Here is a 25,486-nt window from a genome sequence, read left to right as displayed (position 1 = left end):
AATCCCTCAGCTAGTTTCAAAGAATATACAATATAATATGACTGACTTCCTTGTTGTATCACTAATTTGTAAGGGTCTAAGAGTAAATTACTTCAATCTCAAGGCACTGCAATTTTTGTATTTACTGATACAGTAGAGTATTAGTGCGATCGACTTACCTGAAGAGAAAAAAATTCACCTTTATAACTTAAAGGTAATAGTAATACTCAAGTATAAGAGAACATTTTCCCTATAAACACTCAGTAATACACCAATGCCCTTTGAAAATATAAAATTACTAGTCACTCATATGTATATAGGCCGCAAACTGTTTTCTTTTGAAACTATAAAGACAAATTGAAAAATGACTAATTTCTTTTTTCAACAGAGATGTCCCAAAAAGAAGAAAACCAGACACACAAAGATACAAAAAGGTGGAAAAAAAATTTTACAAGCATATTTAAATATTTGCTTTTTAAAAAAACTCCCCTATACATATAATCACTAAGGAAATCCATCCATCACTAACAACTGTACCTCAAACAATTACCATGGTCTTTTTAGGAAAACAACGATGGACAAATCTTATTTCTTACCTTATTGTACACTAACACATAATGACAAAAACAGCTCAAGTTAATTCCTTCACTAACAAAAAATTCCTTTTATTATCTTCTGCTTACTCTTCCCTCAAATTGTTTTTATTACTTCTTACCATGTAGAAATTAACTTTACTATGATTATCAATCAAGTATTGAATCACTTTCATGAAATTTTTTCACAAACCGTTATATTTCACAAGACTGTTTTGTGAAATAACTTCTTTTGCAAAATAATTCTGACCACATATACAATTGCTATGATTTATTACCAGAGATAACTATCATTGAATTTTAAGAAAAATCTAAACATGCCAAAATTGTAAAAACACATTTTTCTTTCTGTTCTCTTTGTTGAAAGGTATCACTGATATATAGGAAGTAGATTTAAAAAATATATAAACAGTAGTTTTTGAGGAGCACTTTATACTTCATATACTGGTTAGAGAGGAATGGAACACTGCAGAATAAAGTATATGTGATATTAAACCACTGCAATTCAAATACTTAGGAAAATACACTAAAATTCTATGTAAGAAGCAAACTATGGAAGGAAAAGGTTTTAATCCCAAATAAATATATAACATACTATAACTTGAATAAACAGCAAGAATGACTGATTCTTTGGCTTTAATTTTAGAATGGGTGTTATTTTAATAAATTGTTATACTACAAGACTACCAATGAAATACAATAACAATATTAACTATAATTTCTTCACAGTTTTCAAACTTTTGTTTTACCTATATCTTCATATTTGTGAGTTTCTCATCAAAGTTTCACTGTTAAAACTATTTTAAAAACTAGTTTAGTTATCACAATATTCATGTATTGTAATATGTACAATTTTCTTTTAAATTGAGCATCTAAAGTGTAAAATAAGCAACCTTTTGAAACTTAGAGTCAAAATAATGTCTGAACCAATTCTTAAATGGATTTCCTTTGTGATATGCAGAGTACCTGAGTCAAGAAGTGCCCAATTCTTTAAAAGCTATGAAGAGACTGATAATTACCATATTGAAGTAAGATCGAATTTTGACTCCTCTTGCCAGATCCCATACTATCACGTTTCCATCATGACCAGCAGAAAAGAGCACTCTTGGATCAAATGGGTGTGGCTCAAGAACAAACACCTCATCTTCATGACCCTGAAATATTTTTGAAGTAGCAAAGAATTATAAACACTAAAAAAGAAAATTCAAACACCAACACAGAAACATTTCTAGAATTTTAAGTTGTAAGAATTATTAAAGTGGCAAAAATCTTCATATTTATCAATGTATAATAATGAAGCTGAGCTACTATCACTGTCCAGGCCTTTGGTATCATTTGGTGAAACCTGAGAATATTACTGATACAGCCCCACATACTGAAAAACAGCAAGGATCTGTATTTCCAAGCCAAACCTATTTAACTGCATTTTAAATTTATTTCCAATAGCCTGCAAAGACCTGTTATACATCTATCAAGTCAGTCTTTTAGTTAACATAAAATACTTCATTCTTCAATGAAAATATTCCATTCTACAATCAGTTTCAAATATGCCAAATAAAAATTAATCTTTTTTCTCACCATCAGAACATGAATTAGTTGACCAGTGTAAGAATTCCAAACTTTCAAAGTCATGTTATTAACTGCAGTTATAACTGTATTGTCATGTCGATCCCATGCTACCATAGTTACTTTCATTTTTGTGATTTTATCTTCTACTCCTTGAAGGTTTTGGCTGAAAGTGATGGAGGCAGCATTTGTTTACGCAGACATTATTTATAAATATCATCAGTATGACAAAAACCTAAATATATTATCTCTTAATTTATATTCATTAACATTAACTATCACTTAACTGTAATTAAGAATAGTTTGAATAAACACAGAATGATGGCAAAAACCACTGCACTGACTCAGCAAGCCCAAGATTCCAGCCCTCCTAAGCCCCTAGTTATAGATGACGTGGAGTGAAAATATCACTGCTTTAACTCTATCTGGATCCAGGAACTCTGTATGTCATACTGCTCACTCTCCATCTTTTACTGCTGCTGTCATGCCCTACTAACTGCTTTGTTTTTCCATCCATCAGAGACTACTACACACAAATACAAATAGAAAGAAATGCTAAAATATTAAGACCAAAATAACAGTTACAAGGTGTAATGTAATTTCTCTTGGCTGGAGAAAACCATTGGATATACCACATCATCCCTCTGTGACACATAGAACATTATAACATGTTTTGCTTTCAAAAAACTAGTGCAACTTAAACGGCTCTTACAGTATTATCATCCCCTTAACAAAACTAAACTGAAAAAAATCATTAATGCAGGTCTTCTCAGATACTGCAAAAATATCATTTCATAACAATGAAAGCCTTTCATTGCTAACAGTACCTCTATTTAATATAATAATTTTAACAGGAATCAATATAACATACTCTAAATGGTCTACCTACATTTATGTATTATTTAAAATTTGATTGCTTACCCTGCTGGACGAGTAGCCATATCCAACAAAATGCTCTTCCATTCTCTTCGTTTAAATTGCCAAATACGCGCTGTCCCATCACGACTCCCACTTACAAACCTGTATTAAAAGGAGCCCATCCCCCAAAGAAATGTACTTTCCCAGAATTACGTATTTAAAGATACTAAGAAAGACAGCACTAATCTTTACTTACACAGTATTCTAATACAATAAAGATTACTCTATCAGGTATTCCCTGCAAATTTAAGAACTTCTGAAACTTTATAGGTTCTTAAAATTTTATACAAACATATTCCAATATTCATGGCTAGGTCTCAAAATACCATTCAATAAGGTTGAGATTTAAGGCCATTATTTACTACCTCAGAAATAAAACTGATATTTTCCAACAGAAAAATACTGATTTTCCTCCCAGCATTAATGAACTTGACTTGTTTTACTCAAGGTACTTAGAAATACCTTTCTTTCATTTTGAAACAAGAACATGGAAAAATTTAAACAACGTCATCTAAGTTTATCAATTGACAGCTCTGCTTCAAATATTACATTGTGATACATTTCCAATCTCTACTAAAAATTTCCCTATACTTTGATAGGTACAGGAAATATATAATGTGGCTAAAACTCCGTTATTAAAAGTAGCCAAATAAACATTATTACAAATAAAACAAAGACATATTTACATGCATGTGAAGGCTATATTCACTTTTTAGCATAACTGGTCAAAATTTTATTTTAGGTGGTTAATTCGTATACAAATCTAATTAAAACCTGAGTATAAAAATAGTCTTTATTGCGTAACTTTTAAATTGGAATTAAATTTAACAAATAAAAATAATTATTTTACCTGTTACTAGTGTTGGAAAACTGGATACTGTCAACTTTGTCCTATATATAAACAGATACACAAAAAGAGGATCAGAATATAATAAACTGTTACAGTCATTTTAAATTGTGCTCATCTAATCCTTTTTACTAATACTTACAGTATGAAACTCCAACTCTGATATTTTTTCTGGCTGACCTGATCCAAAAAAATAAACTCTAATAATATGATCTGTGCTTCCTGTGGCCAGAAACATTCCACCTGAAGAGTAACAGCAAACATTTATGAGTAAAACAATTTCAATTCTCTGAAAATTAGAAAATGCAATGCAAGCAACATTACGACAATATAAACTGAATGATTAATACTTTACTGTAAAACTATTCCTATTTATCCTAAGTATATAAGACATCTAATCTGAATTTAATAAAGTTTGTTAACATAGCTTTGACTAGGATGAGTTTTTCAATATTTACAAAAGTAAAGCATTCCACTACAAATGATTTCACTAAGTAATTACATATAATTGCTGAAAGTCCCTCTTCTGCCTCGTTTGCCATCTGTTAAAATTCTATCAAACTTTTAGGGTTCAACACCTTCAGTAAGTTGTCTTTATAAACTTTGCAATCAAATAACCCTGTTTTCTTCTGAGATCTCGTTAAGACATTGTCTTACAGCACATACATTCTACCTTTAATTATAGTTATTTGTATATTCAAACTACTCTCTCTTTGGAATCAATATTCTCCCACAGTATTGAAAACAGTGCTATATATAATTGTATTAAAGTACTCTGAATGCATGTATAAAGCCGACATTTGTATTATTACTACCGTGTTTCCCCGAAAATGAGACCTAGCCGGACCATCAGCTCTAATACGTCTTTTGGAGCAAAAATTAATATAAAACCCAGTATTATATTATATATAATATATATACATATATATTATATATAATGTATAATATAATAAAATACCTGGTCTTATATAACAAAATATAAGACCAGGTATTTTATTATATTATATTAGACTGGGTATTATATTTTAATATATTAATTATATAAGACAGGTATTATACATTATACCGGGTCTTATATTAACTTTTGCTCCAAAAGACGCATTAGAGCTGATGGTCCGGCTAGGTCTTATTTTCAGGAAAATACAGTGGAAGGAAAACTGTTCATGGAAGCAACAGTGGAAATCTGGAAGTTAAAAATTAAAGATGTTTGGATATTAATATGGCAAAAATAGATTCATGTCATCAGTTTGCACACTATCTCAAGTACTACTGCTATCCAAATTATGAAATGAAAAGATTAAGTAAAACTGGAAACAACTGGTATTAGGAACACTAAGTATTAAATCTATTTATGTTTCATTTTATTTTCTCATTAATTCAAATTTCTAGATCATAATTTGCTTAAAAAGACTGATATTCATTCAAAACGCTGCTGCATAAACTCAAAACTTAATTGGAATATCAGCACTGTTATACAGCTACCTTTTAAAGAGCAAATCAGAACAGTTTTGGAGAAAAGTAGTTAATAAAGTTGTACAAATATCAAATTTATTTTACTTAGCAATATGGGATACCTCCAAAAATCCATGAAAATATAAAGCAAATTTAAAATACATTTCTTCCAGCGAGATAACTACTCAAAGATTTATTCTTCAACAGAGTAAAATTTGAAACTATTCTTTCCTAAGAGCATTATGGTCTTCTTCAAAAAAATAATAGTCATGTGAGTATACATAGTAAACTCTAGCAAAGTTCAAATATTTCTAAATCAATTTCCATCCCCTGCCATGTACATGAGAATATGATTTATATTACAACAAATATTTTCCAAAATTTTATGTGTTCCACTAGAAACTTTCTAATCTCCAATTTTAAGCAGAAAATTAGGGAGAACAAAATCTTACCAGCACTAAAAGAAGAACAGATCATTTGAACTCCAGGCCTAGGGCGCTCTGTAAATTTTGCAGGTCTTGGACTATAATACAAAAAATAAACAATTAAAAATATCCCAAAGGGAGTAGCAACACCAGAAATCAGCTGTTTCAAAAAAACAATCACAGAAGGACAGAATTAAATAAGTAGCAACAGATGGCTCTCTTTCTAAAAACAAGTTCAAAATCATTATGTGTCATGATCAGCAGATCTCGTAGAAACTCTAGATACAGATTTTGTAGGAGCTCCTGATTACACAACAATCCACACATAAAACAATCCCAAAGCCACTGTCACACCAGACATGTAGTTATTAGTTATATTTACTCCTAATCAAATTTAATAGGTTCTTAGTTTTTTTATAGAGTAGAATAGCAATGCACAAATACATTAGGAAATAAGTCATCTGTAAACATGAACACACTAGCAAAGTAGGTGCTGCCTCTGTGGCATATGCATACCACCAATAACTAAACTTTTTCAATATCAGACATCATTAATTAAATATCTCCCTTTATCTTCTAATGTGATAAAATATGTCTTATAAGACTCCAAAAAAGAAAATCTTAAGATTATTTGACTCTTACGTCAACTATAATATAGCTCATTCAAAACAGTGATCTTTAGAAAATAGGTCATATTCAACTATCTTTTCATTAATTGTACAATTATATTAGATTGTCTTATATTACTACTGACAATAAATGTTATAATCAACCATATTAAAGAAAACAACTATAGATTTTACATGATACCAACTCCAATACATATACAATGTATTTGTAATGTTCCTATACAGTGATCATATTTAAAACCCTACTTAATATACATTTTGACCTAGTTTTTCTCAGATTAGGGAAACATTTCAAAAATAATTAGAGCCTTCAATCTCAACCAGAGTGCACTGCAGAACTTTTACAATCCATAGCAAACAAATATAAAGTGGTTTCAGTTTTGTGATCACATAAGGAAAAAAATAGAAAATGAGTGGTAGTAAGACAGGAGTATTTTGAAGGAAATAGCTAAGGTTATGACAAAGATAAGTGAAAAAAGAAACAAACATGTTAACATAAGAAAACATTCTTTGAAGCATAAAAGGAAAAAGAGAAACATAAAAATGAAAGAGGTCAATATCAATGAAAAGCCAAAATGAATTTGTTATTTATTCAAGGGAAAAAAGTAAATTCATTCCTATTGTTGACTTCGTAGCTTTTGCAATTTCAACCATTAACCATATTTATGCTTGTAATGTCACATCTATGAAATAAAGAGCAACTGACTTTATTTTAAGGGTTCCAGCATCCCACAACCAAAAACAAATAGTGCCATCTGCCCCAGTAGAAGATAGGTATCTCTTTGAGCCACTGCACAACGGTGAGAACTGAAAAATAATCAAAGAAAAAAAATACCTTCACAAGAGTGACACAGTCCAAATAATAAACCCATTTTTTACCACACAAATAGTAACAATAATAGAATTGGAAAACTCCCAGAACTGACAGTCATAACTGACTACCAGGTTATTTAAAGTCCACACATTTATAAAGAAAGCAGAAATATTCATTTCTTTGTTTTAGCTGGCTTTATACATTGGATTATAAAAGTGACTTCTTAAAATTTACTTTAAATTATAATCAAACAGGATTTTCCAGGGATTAAAACAACTACCTGTAGTGATGTTATAGATGCACTGTGGCCCTGAAGAACAGCCAAAGGTGCACATGTTCGAAGACACCAGACTCGGATCATTTTATCACAACTTCCAGCCGCTATCATGGTATTCTCAAAGTTTACAGCCATGTCTGATATCTCAGCAGCATGTCCTCTTAAAGTAGCTAGTAATCTTCCATCATCTGTTGCCCAGATTTTCACAAGACAGTCATCAGAACCCTTCAAATAAGAAGAATAGAAATAACTATAATTTTTAATTCAAAATATTAACACATACAAAGGAATCATATTTGTTATGTCCACTTCCCAACAATTATATTAAGTACTGAAAAGTGTTAAATACTTGCGTTAGGAATTTTCCTCTACACAAGGCTCCTTATTTTATTAAATAATTCACTTACAAATAATACCCATGTGCCTACATCTAACAGAAGTAAGATGTTAGCAATAACTAACATTTACCTACTATCCCCTCCCCACCATCCATAGAAACCTCTACCTGGAATCCTGTGAAAGAATCTGAACTTCGGAAGTAGCAAAAAAAATTGTAATTGCAAAATAAAGGTAATATACAATACTGAAAATAAAAGTAAGCTCATTTGGGGCTTTTTCTCCTAGGAAGCTAAAAACTTAGTATGTATGAGTTTTCCATCTTTGATCTTCAGCTAAATATACATATAAATCACCCAAAGACAGTTATCAGAAAAAATTTTATCTGATGACGTCAATAAAAATACATAAATTACTTGTTTTCACTGCAACTGCAGCGTAAGCTCATCAAGAAACTATAAAACACAGTAAGTATAGTTATTTACAAATAAACATTTCAATTTCATATAGTCAAAGTAGAGACTAAGACTTTTAGGCTTTTTTTTCAATTCTCTAATTTTCCTTACTCATCTTATAACTTTAAGTTTATAGGGTTTTCCCAATCTCTCCCTATATACCCCTATTATTCATCATTAAAAAGTTTTAAATATACAAAGAGTAAAGAATACTATCATTAACCCCATATATCCGTTCCCCAGATTCAAAAATTGCATTTATTAAAATTCCTTACAATGTCCAATCTAATATTTTAAAAAAAATCAGGGGCCGGCCCGGTGGCTCAGGCGGTTAGAGCTCCATGCTCCTAACTCCGAAGGCTGCCAGTTCGATTCCCACATGGGCCAGTGGGCTCTCAACCAAAAGGTTGCTGGTTCAACTCCCCCAAGGGATGGTGGGCTGCGACCCCTGCAACTAGCAACGGCACCTGGACCTGGAGCTGAGCTGCGCCCTCCACAACTAAGACTGAAAGGACAACTGGAAGCTGAATGGCACCCTCCACAACTAAGACTGAAGGAACAACAACTTGACTTGGAAAAAAGTCCTGGAAGTACACACTGTTCCCCAATAAAGTCCTGTTTAAAAAAAAACAAAATCATACCTGACATTAGAAAATACTTAAAGGATGTACAAAAGCAAATGACACAGACGAAGTTGTCTATTTCATACTGACAATAGATATGACACACAATTGATCACACAGTATTAACAGAACATGTTAAATGCTGTACCCAAAACGAGACTCTGCCAACACTACCTACAAAATTCTCAATTAACTATAAAACCAGTTCTTCTGACTGAGTTTTGAAGCAAATTAAATGGGTTACCAACTACTAAAGACAAGTAAAACTTAACTTTGGTAAATTATCCACATTGAAATCTGGTATTACCATCACACTCACTTAATCTCAAGCACTGCATCGATAAAATGAGTTTAAATTGGATGATCTGTAAGGTTCCCTCCATACCTTTAAAATTTGGTGCTTCATGCCTTTATTTATCCATTTGCCCTGCAATTAAAATATGTGCCAAATACTGGAAATACAAGGATGCGATATAAAGACACAATATTCCCGTTCTCATGAAGCAAAGCAGAAGAGTGTAAATGCCATAACAAGTCCTAAGTGCTAGCATACAGATGAGCTCCAAGCCAAGGAGCAGCTTGTTTTTCCTGAGAGGTGGAGAAGTAAGATCCGGAAAGGAATCCAGAAGCAGTGATACAGTGTTATGCATGAAGAGGCAATGTAGTGTAGTAGCTTAAGAGCACAGACTCTAGGGTAAAATGTCTGGGTTCAGGACCTGGCATGACTACTTTCTAGATGCTTAACCTTCGGCTAGTAACTTATGCTTCCTGTGCCTCACTTTTCTTATTTGTACCTACCTCATAGGGTTATTGCAAAAACTAAATTGAGTAAATGAAAGTAGAGTGCCTGTCACCTGGTAAAAGCTATATATGGAGTACCACACTGCTTTTGTTGGTGAAATTCTTATTTTTTCAATAATATTACTATCTGAAGAGAATAAACATTCCATATGGTGACTACAGAGAAAAGTATGATCAAAGACATGAAAATGTGAATGTTGCGTACTACAAGTAGTCTGTAAGCTAACTTAGAGTGTGAAGTGAAGGCATGAGGATGAAGTCAGGGAAAAACTGAAGGACTATTTTACGGTGTACTAAAGAATATGATATAAAATGGGGTCCCTTAAGGTTATCAAGCAGGTGAGTATCAGGATCAGATTTACGTTTTCCAAAGATCATACTGGCATCAGTGTGAATTAAGCTAGAAAGTAGATCAGTTGAAAGTTGTTAAAATAGCACAGGCAGGAGAGAATGAGTAATAAAATGAAGATTATTACAGAAGAGATGGATGTAATAACTATTTAGGAAATTAAAGGGATGACGATTATATCAAGGCTATCTGTGGGAATTGAAGAAGGAGCTGTATACTATTACTTCCAGAAAGCTCGTCTACCTGGCACATGTGCGAAGTATATGGGGTATTAGCTGAATTTAAAAAATGGCTTTAAAGCATTCGTTCAACTCCCAATTTCTCTACATTCCACAAATTAAGTCAATTTATTCAATTCACTAATTTATCTTCTAAAAATTAAGGCAATATTTGGCTCTGACCTACATTCACAACAAAAAATAAATGAAATACATGAAAAAAATAAAATCATAACATCTCATTATGCTTCACAGTACTGATATAATTCATTTTGTTCTTATGAGTATATATCTGAATAAGACTTTGCTCTACATTCTACTATAAAAGGTGTTTCACATATTTTTCATGTTAAAAAACAGGAAAAAATAAACCCAGTTTTTTGACCCAAATGCCAGCTTCACTGAAACAGTGGCAACCTGTGATCTAAAAATCAACCTCCAGATTTTTCACAAATTAAAATCTAACAAAAAGTGCCACTATATTCTTACTGAATTTATTATTTAGTAATCTTATCAATTTAGTATTAATAATTTTGCTCTATTTAGACAAAAAATTAATAAAACCAAAATAAACCAAAAACACTATGGACATGTTCCCCAAGTGTGCATTATCCCAATTAAGCTTTTTTCCTTCCATTAAATTTAAGGAGAGAAATCTTTGATTACCCTTTCAGGGAAATCTCTCTTTACTATTCTCTCCCATCACCAATAGTGTGCTGTCTCCACCCTTACCCCTGCTCCCCAGAACCGGCAGAATTTCATACAGAACTCTAAAGAATCCTTAAGCAATTTCTATTTCATGCAACATTAATTATGATCGTTAATTTATTTTTATGGGAATGTGAAACTAAAGATGATCTGACAAATTCAACTAAGTTATTTCAAAATGACTATCAGAAATATACATAAATAACTGAAAAGGACTGCAGAAGAAAAATTAAATTTACTGGGAAAACATTTTTAAAAGCACTATAAATGTGTTTAAATAGAATGTGCAAGGATGAATTAAAAGTTCATAAAATACTTTTTAAAAAGACCAAACTGTAGAGCGGAATTTAACAAACTTTCTTCCAACAAGCCTACTTCAAATGTTACTGAGGTCAATGATAAACCAAAGAGTAGGACAGTATAGTCTTTCAAACAAAATGTTAAAAAGAGTTGCGAGCATTAAAATAAAAACAATGCTATGTTAATGGTGAAAGGAATGAGATCAAACACAAAAGCACAGGGGTTGGCCTCGGACAGAAGAGATACATAGGCTTCTAAGATGTATGAAGGCAAGATAGGAATGGTAGATATAGCAATTTTAAAGTAAACAGTTAAGAAATTAGATGACTTTAACCTTAGTATGTAAAACAAATATCTGAGGATTATTCCCTAAAAAGGGGGAATCAAAAAACAAAAGGAACCAAAACAAGTAAAGAAAGTTTAGAAATACAGTGAAGAGCAGTAAGAAAAAAGGGAAAAATATCTGTGAGCAACAGTGAAAGTCCTGCTAAAATAGGATAACATGATTTTAGAAAAACCTCAGCTGTCAAATTTTTTCAGCAAAGCTCCAACACTTAGGGGAAAACAAAGCAGTCATTTTTTTAAATTAAATTTATCGGGGTGACATTGGTTAGTAAAATTATATAGGTTTCAAGTGTACAATTCTATAATACATCGTCTATATATTGTTATATCTATATAGCAATATATATTGTATATATTATATATATTAATATATATATAACATACATCTATATATTGTGTGTTCACCCCCCAGAGTCAGTTCTCCTTCCATCACCATATATGTGATCTCCTTTACCCTCTTGTATCTCTCCTCTCCCCTACTTGCCCTTTGGTAAACACTACTGTCTGTGTCTATGAGTTTTTGTTTGTCTTGTTCATTTGTTGCTTCAGTTTTATACCCCACTTGAGTGAAATCATATGGTTCTCGACTTTCTCTGACTTATTTTGCTTAGCATGATAATCTCAAGATCCATCCATGTCGCAAATGGCAGTATTGCATATTTTCTTATAGCTGGGTAATATTCCATTGTACATATGTACCACACCTTCTTTATCCAATATCTATCGAAGGACACTTTGGCAGTTTTTATGTTTTGGGCACCGTGAATAATGCTGCAATGAACATAGGGATACATGTATCTTTATGGATATTTTCAAATTTTTTGGATACCCAGAGGAGGGACTGCTGTCATATGATAATTCCATTCTTAATTTTTTGAGGAACTTCCATACTGTTTTCCATAAGTAGCTGGACCAATTACATTCCCACCCACAGTGTACAAGGGCTCCTTTTTCTCCACAGTCTCTCCAATACTATTACTTGTCTTCTTGATAAAAGCCATTCTAACCAGTGTGCAGTGGTATCTCATTGTGTTTTTGATTTGCATTTCCTTAATAGCTAGTGAAGTTGAACATCTTTTCATGTATCTGTTGGCCGTTTGTATGTCTTCTTGGGAGAAGTGTCTGTTCAGGTTCTCTGCCCATTTTTAATCGGATTGTTTTTTTTGTTGTTGAGTTGTCTAAGTTCTTTATATATTTTACACATTAGCTCCCTATCAGAGGTATTGTTTGCAAATATCTTCTCCCATTCAGCTGGTTGCCACTGTTTTATCGATGGTTTCTTTTGCCGTGCAGAACCTTTTTAGTTTGATATAGTCCCATTTATTTATTTTTGCTTTTACTCCCTTTGCCTTTAATGTCAAATTCATCAAATCCTTCTAAACCCAAGATCTTGAAGTTTAGTATCTATGCTTTCTTCTTTGCAATTTATTGCTTCAAGTTTTATATTTAGGTCTTTGATCCATTTTGAGTTAATTTTGGTGTATGGTGACAGATAGCAGTCTAGTTTCAGTCTTTTGCATGTGACTTTCCAATTTTCCCAGTACCATTTATTGAAGAGACTTTTTTTTTCTCCATCGTATGTTCTTGGGTCCATTGCTGAAAATTATTTGCTCGTGTATATGTGGGTTTAATTTCTGTGTTGTCAATTCTGTTTTGAATAATATCTACATGTTGCTGCTAGGACTGAGGATTGGCATAGTGAGAAAAGTTGGGAGCAGAAAATACAAGTGGAAATACCAAGAAATTAAGCGGAAGAGGTTTCATCTGAGGAAGGTAACAGTTGTAAATGTCTGTTAAGTAGTTTGAATGACCTGGTGAGGTAGCTACTAAAGAATTTTAAGTAGACAAGCAATGGTCACCATACTATTTTAGCCACAATAACTTTTAAGAAAACCATGAGCTAGCTAGGTGCAAAGTTGAAAATACTTTTTTTGGAATTTATTTTTAAATCAAATTAAAATATTAAGCCAGTGTTTAATGCCAAGGAAACATAAGACAGCTGTGGATCACTAGTTTCATTTTTCAGAAATGTAAAACTCTCATCATTACTGTGAAAGAGTACTCATTAGTATGTTATTAAAACTAGCATAAACTGAAAAAAAAATTACAACAAAAAGAATGTAGCTTTAGTTTACTTAAATCCCCAAACAAAATGTGACACCAAATTAACAGTGCCTTTTTTTTAAAAAACATCAAGACATTTTGTCAATGTAACAACAAAGTCAAGGAAGCTGAAAAAAGTACCTTATCTGTATCCTGAAAAAACAACAATGTAGATATTGTGAAAAGGCCTGGGGATAGGACTTAAACAAACATTAGATTTGCCTAAACATAAGAATTTAGTTTGAAGTACCTATAAATTTGCTTAGTCCACCACCACACCTAAAGAAGCCATGCATACAATGATAAAACCCTGTGCCTCTAAGACAATCAATGCTTCTTAGCCTAGGATAGAGAAAGTAAATTGAATCAGATACTTCGGAATCACTGTTATTTCTTTTAATACTTTTAAGTAGACTATGGAGATAGTGACACCAATGACCTTTCCTTCCAGCATGCAACAGGATGTAACATTTGGCAGTTCCTTTCTTTTTGTCTATCCAAAAAAAGTTGCTATTTTGTGAATCTCTTTCGGAAACTGCAAAGTTTATTTTCAAAATAAAGTTTGAGGTAAAAATCAGATAAATAAAAACAAATATTGACATTCTCCATGGATAATGCTTAGGCAACATCTGGTACACATCTGGCTTTGGTATTCTGGTAAAGAAAAGCTCCACAAGTTTCTGTGACATTTTCTACTTTATCATGTACTTGGGTATCAAAATTCTCCTCAATCTCTAAAAAAAAATGTCCTACCTGCTTATATGAAAACATTATGAAACAACTTCAGACACAGGGGCTTTGAATCACTTAAATTCTATGTGAAAACTAAAGCAGAACCTAAAGTCTATCTATATCCCCCAAATTTAATAGTTTCTGAAAGGCGAGTTTTAAAGGGTTTAATTGAACTATTTACTTATGCATTTATTTATTTAAACTAAAAGCTAGAGAAAGTACTTTACAGGACGGAACAGTAAATGACAAAGAATGGTTGACTTCTGCAAGTAGAAAACTACATACATTTGGAAACATTACAGCAGGTTACTTCTGCTCAGATTACCTTTAAAATTATAAAGATCTCTCTCACCCTCTTACCCGCTCTCTCTCTCTGTCTTGCTCTTTCTGTCTCACTCCCTGTCTGTCTCATTCTCTCTCTCTGTCTCTCTCACTATGCCTCTCTCTCCCACCTCGGCTAAGCCCGTTGTCTTCCCCAAGAACGTTATCACTAATACCAGGAGCCTAGGCTTCTCTCTCTCTCTCCCCGCTCCTCAGCTAAGCCTGTTCTGTTCCCTGAGAACGTATCACTAATAAACCCTGCTTGCATATTAAAAAAAAAAAATTACAAAGATCTGGAAACCTTTCCCTACTAAGAGAAGCATCAATTGTGAAGACCAACCAAAGATTATTACCTTGACATGAAAATAAACGAAATTATGTAATTTTTTAACTTGTATCTTGGAGAATTTGGTGTTCCTTGGCAGAAGCAACAAAGCAAACTCCAACTTTTCTTGCTATTACCACATAGCTTTATAAGTCACATTTCATCTCTTGGTGTCATTAGAACAAACAGAATTAAATGCCAAAAATGTCACGTATACTATTATGTATGCTACAAGGTCATTTTCTTATTCAAGCTAAAAAGTACCCTGCCCTTCAGACAGATAAAAATTGCTTACAATCTAAATTTAGTTCAATACATTTTTCAAGAAAAGACCATTGATTTTCTTTCTTACCAATCTATCAGATCTGTTTCATTTCCCTTACAAATTACCCTAAACTTCATTGTCAATCATTTCAACACATGCCCAATTTTCTCACTCCCGGTCCACTTAAACCACCAATGACTAACCTTGTATCAGTCTAATCATCAGTTGCTCCGATTCTGCTCCCAGGATGCCAAGGACCATTACAGAAAAGATAAGCATACTAAATCCGCCAACATTGCAAATTCATGAATCCACTATTTATTAGGGGGGTAAGGCTAATTAGCAATCATTTTTATCCCTAACTGGTCTCTCTTCATCACCCTTTTCCTGTTACCAGGCTTTATCACTCACCTCTGAAACCTAATTTCATTTCCTAACCAAGACTCTTAGCAGATAAAATATTTCGCATGGACAAGTAGGATCTGTTCATTGTGAATCCAATTAACTAAATATAGTCAAAACAAATTGCTCTTTATACATCCCATCTTCATCTTTCTATTGATCTATCTATTCATAGAAGATGATATCTATCGGTGCATATCTATCAGTGCATATGCACTGGTCCTCCTTAAAGACCAGTGCCTATGAACTATCTCCTCATATCTTTAAAGTCATGTTCTCCTAATTCCTTCCCCTTCACTCACACAATTTTTCACAAATTTATCTTCTTATGAATTACCATACTCTAGCTCTCCTTTCCATTACTGACAAACTTACTGAATATTCACCATCATTCCTACACTACCTCTCATGCACTTTAAAAAAATAATTTTAAATTTCAAACTTAAGAGTTTTCAAGAATAATACCAATGTCTTCCAAATCTCCATCACCCAGATTCATAAACTGTTAACAATTCACTATATTTGCTCCATCATCACCTTTCTTCTCTCTCTCTCTCTCTCTCTCTCTCTCACACACACACATACACACACACACACACACACACACTCTAGCACTAGTCTTTTGCTGTACCATTTAACAACAGTCCGCAGACTTGATGCCTCATCACTTCTAAATATTGCAGGGTGTATTTCTCTAAAATGAGGACACACATCTACGTAGATTGCGAAATCAATATTTATAAAACTGTCATTCAATCCTCAGGATCCATTCAAATTGTCAATTATCCCAACAATGTCTTTTCCTATTTGGTCCAGGATCCCAGGTGACATTTTAGTTATATTGTCTCTTCAGTCTTCTTCAATCTGGATTACTTCCTTAGGCTTTCTGTTTCATGTCCTCAGAAATAGGATGACCCTGAACCTCAGTCTATCTAAAATGTTTCTTCATGACCAGACTCAGGTCATACTGACTTGGAATCCCACAGACAAGATGCTGTGTTTTTCTCAGTGCACCACTTTAGAGGACACATTGCCAACCCATCCCACTGGTAATGAAGTTAACTTTGTCATGTTAGTGTTTCCAAGGTTTCTCCCCTATAAAGTTGAAAATATTTTCTTGTTTGATTACCTTATGGAACACACTGCACAGTTATGCCAAGACCTTCACACCAAGATCCTCTACCAATCTTAGCCTTCACTGATGACATACAAATGAATCAACCACCATTATTCTTTATAAATTATTGGCATTCTACTGTAAAGAAGAGTTTTCCCATCTCTCTCACTTATTCATTTACTTATTTAAAGTAGTATAGGCTCATGGATTCCTAGTTTAGTCAACATTAATACCGTGTTTCCCTGAAAATAAGGCCTAGCTGGACCATCAGCTCTAATGCGTCTTTTGGAGCAAAAATTAATATAAGACCGGGTCTTGTATTAATTTTTGCTCCAAAAGACGCATTAGAGCTGATGGTCCAGCTAGGTCTTATTTTCAGGGAAACATGGTAAGATAGTCAAAGTCTCTGTCTTCACAGAGCTTAGTAAATACAATAAAAATACAAAAAACAAATTTTAAAAATAAGTCCAGAGAGTGAAACATATTTTAAGAAAAATTCAGTATTGAAATAGACAACAGTGGAGCATGGGGAGGGAAGGTAGTCAGGGAAGAGACTCTAAGAAAGTGGTATTTGAACAGAGAACTGCTGTAATCAGCCACAGGAATATTTTGGGGAAAGATAATTCCAGGCAAAAGGAATAGCTAGTACAAAGTCTCTAAGTCATAAATGGGCTTTGCAAGTTTGGAGTACAGAAAATAACCACTGTAAATGAAGCACAGAAGGGATTTTGTCCTACAGACATTTGTATGTATCTCCCCAATAGAGTCTAAGTTTCTTGCAAAAAGGACATTTTTTTCCCCTCTGACTAGTTGATTTGTTCATCATTTGCTGTATGCCTACGGTATGCACCAGATACTCTGTAAGACAATGCAGTCCCAAAAAGATTTAAGAAAAAATCTTTACTATTAAGAAGCTCACAACTTAATAGAGACAGACATCTAAACAAATTTATTGCAACATAGTAGGAAAATATAATGGAAATATGAAGTTCAACGGTAGTGTTCCATATTCAGAAAACAGACTATCTTTTTTTTTAACTGTCAAAGCTTTTTGGAAGTATAGATTAAGTCTCTTCCATTTTTCAATTCCTAGTCCCTCCTGAATGCATTGTAATCTCACTCCTATCCCTAATTTTTTTTTTTTTTTTTTGTCAAGGTCATTATTAGTCTTGCCAAATCCAAAAGATGTCTTTCAGTTGTAATTTTACTTTAGGCTTCCATCTTTCATGAAATACTAATCATTGGGCTTGTAAGACACTACTTCTTTTTTTTTAATTTTTCTCTGGCCTCTTAGGCAGCTCTCCTTGTCTTTGGCCTGCTTTTAAAGCTGAAATTTCAGGCTTCCTTCATTACACACATAGTTAATTTCCATATTCACTGATTCCCAAGCTGAATCTTCTAGCCTATATCTCACTGCTGAACTCCCACTGCCTGTTGAACATTTCTATTTGGCTATCCTCATGAGTATCTCAAATTCCAACACGTCCTATCCTCACAAACTTCTTCACTTAAATCCCTACCCATAGTAAGTGACAGAACTTTCTAACCAGCCACACAAGTTAAAAACATGTCATCCGACACTGTTCCCTCTTAATTCCTCCCTATATTCAAATGAATTTCTTAAATCCCAGAGATTCAACTTTTAATCTTTCCATCCCTACTTCCACTGTTGCTCTATTCAAGCCCTGATGATTTCTTTCATGGATCACTGCCAGGAACGAATTCCTCCGTATATAGACTTAGTTTCAATCCATCCTATTTAATAATGCCAAAGGGATCATTAAAAAGAGAAATTCTACTCTCTCTTCTATCTAAATTTGTCATTTTCTCTCCATTGCCTTCAGGGAAAAAAAACACTCCTTAATATGTCAAAAAAAAAATCTTGTCCCCCACCATTTCTAGCTCATGCTTAATGATAAATTAATATTTATTCTTTGCCATATCAATAATACAGAATTGCATATTACATTCTCTCACAGTTTATAAATGTCTTTCCCTAAGTCTGTAATATCTAGCTCATTTCAGCGGCCACGTCTCTAGAAAGTTTCTCTTACCATTACCTACTACACACTGGATTAGGTCCCTCTCTCCTACATCTCAGTTTCTTATGCAAAATCTATCTTAAGACATTGTATCAATATTATTTGTTGACCATTTATGAAATTTCCAGGGACAAATATTATGTCTTTAATTTCTATATCCTAAGTGTTTAGAACAGTGGCTCCAGAAGACTGAAGTTTGTTAAAGGAATGCACATAACCTCATAGTCTTTATTATAACTTACTACATTTATGAAAATATTTTATGCTCCTTTGCCTTAATTTGAAAAGAGAGATACATTTTGTTTCTGAAATGGGGGGAAATATCTTTTTATATGGTCCTCAACATACTTTGGTATTTTGAGCGAATGGCTTCTTCCTGAGAGATAACTAACTTTGCTTTTCTTTGGTAAATATTATTTGAGGCAATGATTCTGAAATCATGCACAAAAGTTTAAAACCTAAGAAAGAACTGAAGAGCAAGTCTAATGACTTGGTAATTATGCTATCTTCCTCCCTGGATTCTTCTCACTATTTTACTAGGAAACATCTATTATTAAAACATTTCTAGTACAAAATACTGGCAAATTATCCTAATACAGAATTTATCAATTATAATGATTTCAGTTTAAATCTTGTATACCATTTATAAATAAGATCTTAATTGGATAAGAAAATAAAATGGATAAGATTTATTTAAAACTATAAAATTAATAGCAGCAGGTAAAACTTAATGACTGCTTACTATATATCTCGTTCTATACTAATTTTATGCATTATTTCATGTAATTCCACAAAATTCCGATGGAGTTGGTACTATTGTCTATTCCCCCTCTTTTTTTAAGAGATGAGAAACAAGATTAAAGGGGTGAGGTCAGCTGTCCAAACTGTACTACAAGGAAGTGTGAGTTGAACTAAGAGCCCCTAATGCCACGCTGATGCTCTTAACCACTGTGCTATCTATACTGCCTCTAGCTGTTCCTACTCAGAAAGGACTCAAGAGAATTAGTCCATTGGAAAAAGTTTTCAAATATATCTACAAAAGAACCTTAGTAATAAACGTGCAAGATCTTAAGATACCAAATACATAAATAGGAAATACCAGGTGATCTATTACTGAATTGTTATTCCAATAAATACTAACTATACTCTCTCACAGGAATCTGTCAATGGTCATTCATGATCTACTATCCTAAAACCTTAACTTCAAGGCTAATTTTTCAAATCATTAGTCAGTGGCTAGTGTGTTCCCAATGGAACAAGGGAACACCCAACAGCCATCCCACTTTATATGGTATAAACAGTGAACACATGTGTACCCTACCAACCACTTGAGATGATAATCATAAAAATAAAAGAAAATTTTAAATAATAGTGCTCTCATATTATTTGCCATTTTTATCACAAGGAAATAAGTTGGAATCTAACTGCAAATTACCAATAAAAAATTACATATGAGAGTGACTTTGGCATAATTAATAAACTATCACCTATGTAAAAACATCAACATTTTCAGATTCTTGGTGAGACCATATAAAATAATACAGTGATAACTTTTTTCTCTTTATGCATCTTCTACTAAAGAAAAATAATCTGAAAACAGCTTCCTCTTCACATATCATTCCTGTTCCTGAAATCATATGCTCTTAAAAGTAGGAATAGCAACAGGGGCTGCAAATTTTTTCTGTGTAGGGCCAAATAATTATTTTAGGCTTTGCAGTCATAACTATTCAACTCTGTTGTTGCAGTATAAAAGCAACCATAAACAATACATTAACAACTGAGCATGGCTGTGTTTGAATAAAATTTTATTTACTAAAACAGGTGGCAAGCTAGATTTGACCCAGGGTAGTAGTTTGCTAACAACTGCTCGTTTAGAGTGGGGCTCTTTCCATCTTTCAACTCTGTACCTACCACTCTAACAAAATTTACGAGATAGCAAAAGCATACTATTTCACTGCATTTCCCCTCAAAAAACTCTAGATTACGTACCTAATTCAAATCAAAACACATGCAATGCTTCATAAAGCACAACAACCAAATGCTTACCATCCTCATTGTTTTTAATGAAAGAATTCCCACAAGGTACTTCACAAACAAAAAAAACTTAAGTAAAAAGTTAATACACTTTTTATAATCTCAATGCAATGGCATATTGTAGACTTACCAAAATGAAGTACAAACACAATGTAATGCTTCTTCCTCATTACTTCAGTTTATTACTATTTTTGAAAATTCTTTTAAACATTAAAATTGCCTAATTTACTTTGTATTGACAGTTGAATTTAGCTGTTAGTATATTGAACCTAAAAAGGCTAAATGTAATTTTTCATTATTGAGAGCAAATTACAGTTGTAGGTATATTAAACATTTTAGCAAATATACAGATACCTGTTCTCCACTCTGTCAGAAATTTAAAATATTTCACTTTTATCTTGCTTCATGAAGAACAATGGAGATAAAAGAGAAGGTGAAAGGGGAAAGAATATAAGGTAGGAAATGATCTGCAAATGAAGTGGGTTAGAGCCAGGAAAAAGATATGTATAAAAATCTTTTCCTACATCCTGCTGTTTAACTGTTTTACAGATGACTGGGTGTATAAGTAGAGAAAAAGTAGATATAAATAAATCTCAGTTTACAAGCATGTTTACTTAAAAGAGAAATCTATAATTATCTAAACTATGTAAAATTTGCAACTGCTCTCTTCAAAGACAGAGATAAGAATTTCCATTTTAACTTCCATTTCCCATTTTTTTTATTTCAAAGGAAAGTAAGGGCTTTGTGAATGAGTGCACTACCTTCAGCCCACAGGATGGTGTTTAATTATAAGTACAACCATATTAGTGTATAAGTATTACCCTTAGTGGATATAATAGTTAGGTTAAGGCACCTAAAAATAAACTTGAAATATTTCCAACAGTAATTTTCTTACTTAAAGCTGAAAAGCTGTGCTTTTCTCCATTCAACAAGTTAAAAGAAGCAATAACAAATAATCTCCAAGAGCCTCTTTGAATACATCAGATAAAGAATGAGGTGTTAAGGAAAAAAGGTAATAAGCAAAGCATAACATGCCTTATTTTTTCTATCACTATTTGAAGGAAATTTTCCCATAGACTAGAAAGTGGTTGTCTACAGATAATATAATAAGGTACATTTAATAATCTGTTCTAATTTGCTTATTAACACACTTTGGAAATGTTTGGTTTAAAACTAAAATTACGGTTTGCCAGTTTACAAAATGTCAAACTGCATATTTGATATAAGGCTGGATTCTCCATGATGCAGGACTATAATATAGCTGTGACTGTGCTATAATATGTCTTTCAGGAATTTTCCAAATTTGGATAAAGTCCAGCCTTAAGTAAAAGCTTCTGTTAAAAAGCTAAATTCTGTTAAAAGCTAAATTATCTAAATTTCCAGTTATTCATTAAAAGAAAACGGTTTTATCTGAAGTTCAACTGTAAGCAATGTTACTTCAATTCCTCACACGAATTAAGACATTTTAAAAATTACTTACAGTAAATATCCGTCTGCCAGTTCGATCAAAAGTTACACAGTACACTGATGACAAGTGTCCAAGAATTCGTTTATGCATTTTCATGTGCTGATATACTGCAGTTGGAACAAGTCGCTCAAGCCTGTATTTCCCGTTCAGCCTCCTTGAAAACAAAGTATCCGCTACCAAAGAACAAAGGGGAAAAATAAATATAATTCAGATTAATTTTCTTAATTATCATTTCTTAAGAATTCACATATTCTAATTTCTCACGTGTTGGTAAAAATAAAGATGCTTTCTAAGATGCCAGTTAAATGTCTCCAAAACAGCCAATAAAACCACATTATTTCACCTGAACTAAATTAAGTTAGGTACTTTTATCCTCATTTTACAAATTCAATTAAATGACCTGTCTAAAGTCACAAAATAAAGCACGAAGCCAGGATTAAAATTCAGACTTCTGTATTTTCTGGCCAGGGCTCTTTAAAAACCAAAATCATTTTATGTGGTATTATTTCTTTAAAATGAGATAGGCTTTCTTACAAAAGCAGTTAAAACTGGATCCAGTAATTTTTACTTTTCATCAACCAACAACTCCTGAACACTCTAAATTTGACATGCTAAATGATGTTTTAAAAAACTTTACAAAAAAATGACAGAGAACTCATCGCATTATTTTGAAAAATAATTAAACTGGGGATCTTGCCAAATAACTGTATAATGATACCTTCCTCCAGAATCTATTTGCTCTTTTTTTCAGCTCACCCCTTTTAACCATCTTTCAAGATATGACTGAAATTTATCTTCTACCCCAAAGCCAGCCCAAAATATTCTCTTCCATCTAAATTATGACTGTACTTATTTTCTATACTGTTAATGATGGAAAAAGTAGGTGCTCAATAAATATATGCTGACTGATCTACATTATTCACCAGTAGATTATTTTTGGTGTAAGGATTTTTTTCTGCCTGTAACTGCCATGTAGTACTAGATGGACAGCAAGCACTACAGTTTCTCACTTGAATTTAGTCCCAAGAAAATTAAAAATATATACAAAAATACTATTTAACCTAGATTTAGAGCGTAGCAATTAAAGTTGATAAAATACAAATATTTCAGCTGTATCATAACATACAATAAATGTTTGCGTATTTGAAAAACATTTGAGTACTGGTGAAAAATGTTTTGCAGATTCTAAAGCAGTATTTCAAGGAATAATTACATTATGCTTATGTGTTCTTTTACTACATCATTTTATAGTCTAATAGAGTATCTCTCTTGCTGTTAGTTTTCTGCAACAATATTTCAACATCTAAGAATATCTAAGATAAACTGTAACAACTGTGAATCAACATACTTAGGTTTAAGCTGGTTACATTAATACTATAACCTAACAGTGATTCAGTAAGTTTCTAATAAGCCCTGATACATTTTTCTTTATGCACAGAAATGGCCTGGTAAAAGACATACTACTCCTCTAGTGTTTTGGCTCCAAACTGATTTAGAGCAAGAGTCACACAAAACCACAGACATCAATTGTCCTGATACAAATGATCTTAAACACTAAGGATCAATGATGTCTCAGGCTTACCTGTCTGTTCTGCAGGAAAGTGATGACATATAACATAAACTCTGACAGTGTTACCAGACGTAGTTTAATTCCCACCATAGAAAACTTACAAAATTCTCAAAATGTCAAATTTTGTTAAAATATTTAACATTGTTCAGGTATAAAAAATGATTGTTAGAGATAATTACAACATCGAAACTATTTTAATGATGATCAAGAACTTGAATATGTCAGAATTTTTTAAAATGAATTTGTTATGAAGACCATTTGAAAATCAGAATACATGAAGAATTTTCTAAGCAAAAAATACTTCCCTTAAGTAAAGAGAGAAAATGATACTGCTCTCTTAAACAGTTTTCACCAAATCTTTACCTAAACTGGAATTAAATCTTTATTTTCATTTTGGGAGTCAACTGCAAAAGAGACTATCTCTTTCAAAAAGTTACTGTACAGTTAACTTTTCAAGTAAAACTTTCCAGAAACATTTAACAAAAACGATTTTCCACACTATCCTTTGTTACGCTTCGTTACCGATTAACTACTGAATATCTACACTCTGACTGTTTCCTAAGGGAGGAGGTACCTAGCAGAGACCTTCTCAATCAAATTATAAACCTGTACAACATTCCTATAATACACGACCTACTGAGAGAGCAGTATGTAGTTTCCAGGTTATGAGTTGGTAATTCAAACTGGATACAGGGCGTTAGAAAAGAAAATATAAGTATGGTTCAACAGTACAAGTTCAACTGAGGAGGCAGAATTTGAAGGTCTGACCAGATTCAAAAGGTAGAGAATTTTTACAAAGGTAAAGAAGAGGATGGTCTAGGACTCCCATTTAGTGAACTCACGTTTTCTTTTACTACACTGTGTGCATAATGTCTATCTTCCTTATCAGATCTTAAGTAGTTTAAGGATAAAAAATCTGTCTTATTCATATTTCCTACAACTGAGTGTAGAACCTTTTAAATTAAAAAGTATATAAATGAATCGTAGTTAATAATAAGATACTAAGATGATTCAATTTAATTTATAGTTTTATGGCAGAAAGGCAAATGGCAATTATTCACTTTCTAAAGAAATTGTTAATAGACTAATTGGATTTTTGAGTAAAAAGGAAATGTCTCTTGGAGTATAGGAACTCCTTAAATTTTATTAAACTAGAACATCAATTTTCTAAACGAGCATGGTGAAACAGATATAAGAGGTCACAAAGGAATAAGGTCTTTATATGATATTATAATAGTTTAACCTTAAATCAAGTAGCATATATGGCTTTGGTTTAAAAGTACATTTATTTTCATAAGTATGGTGATGGGAAATATTCTTAAATTAAGCCTGACAAAGCAAATGTCTATTTTCTTCACTTGGCAAATTCTTACCCTCAAGGACCAGTTAAAATGTCACCTCTTCTAGTAAGACTGTAGTGAATTTCAAAAGCAACCTAACTGGTCGCCCTGCAACATGACTCCTCTGCTCAA

At 32.6% G+C, this 25,486-nt stretch overlaps 1 protein-coding gene across 2 annotated transcripts in view; it reads right to left on the bottom strand.

The window, feature by feature from the left end:
* Positions 1 to 25,486, bottom strand: part of PHIP (PHIP subunit of CUL4-Ring ligase complex) — a 113,065-nt gene that overhangs the window by 63,647 nt on the left and 23,932 nt on the right. For both annotated transcript variants that reach the window (XM_081044421.1, XM_081044420.1), the window contains exons 7-15: positions 22,457 to 22,617; positions 7,504 to 7,725; positions 7,116 to 7,216; positions 5,808 to 5,878; positions 4,046 to 4,146; positions 3,907 to 3,947; positions 3,060 to 3,158; positions 2,151 to 2,304; positions 1,592 to 1,726 (exon numbers count right to left, since the gene is read on the bottom strand). In XM_081044421.1, the coding sequence (XP_080900547.1) occupies positions 1,592 to 1,726; positions 2,151 to 2,304; positions 3,060 to 3,158; positions 3,907 to 3,947; positions 4,046 to 4,146; positions 5,808 to 5,878; positions 7,116 to 7,216; positions 7,504 to 7,725; positions 22,457 to 22,617 (1,085 nt within the window). The remainder of the gene's footprint in view (positions 1 to 1,591; positions 1,727 to 2,150; positions 2,305 to 3,059; positions 3,159 to 3,906; positions 3,948 to 4,045; positions 4,147 to 5,807; positions 5,879 to 7,115; positions 7,217 to 7,503; positions 7,726 to 22,456; positions 22,618 to 25,486) is intronic.

The sequence above is a fragment of the Rhinolophus hipposideros genome (genome assembly GCF_964194185.1).
Source record: "Rhinolophus hipposideros genome assembly, chromosome: 3".
Classification (NCBI taxonomy): Eukaryota; Metazoa; Chordata; class Mammalia; order Chiroptera; family Rhinolophidae; genus Rhinolophus; species Rhinolophus hipposideros.
The sequence above is the reverse complement of the archived record's forward strand: the minus strand, read 5'-3'. Positions and strand labels throughout refer to the sequence as shown.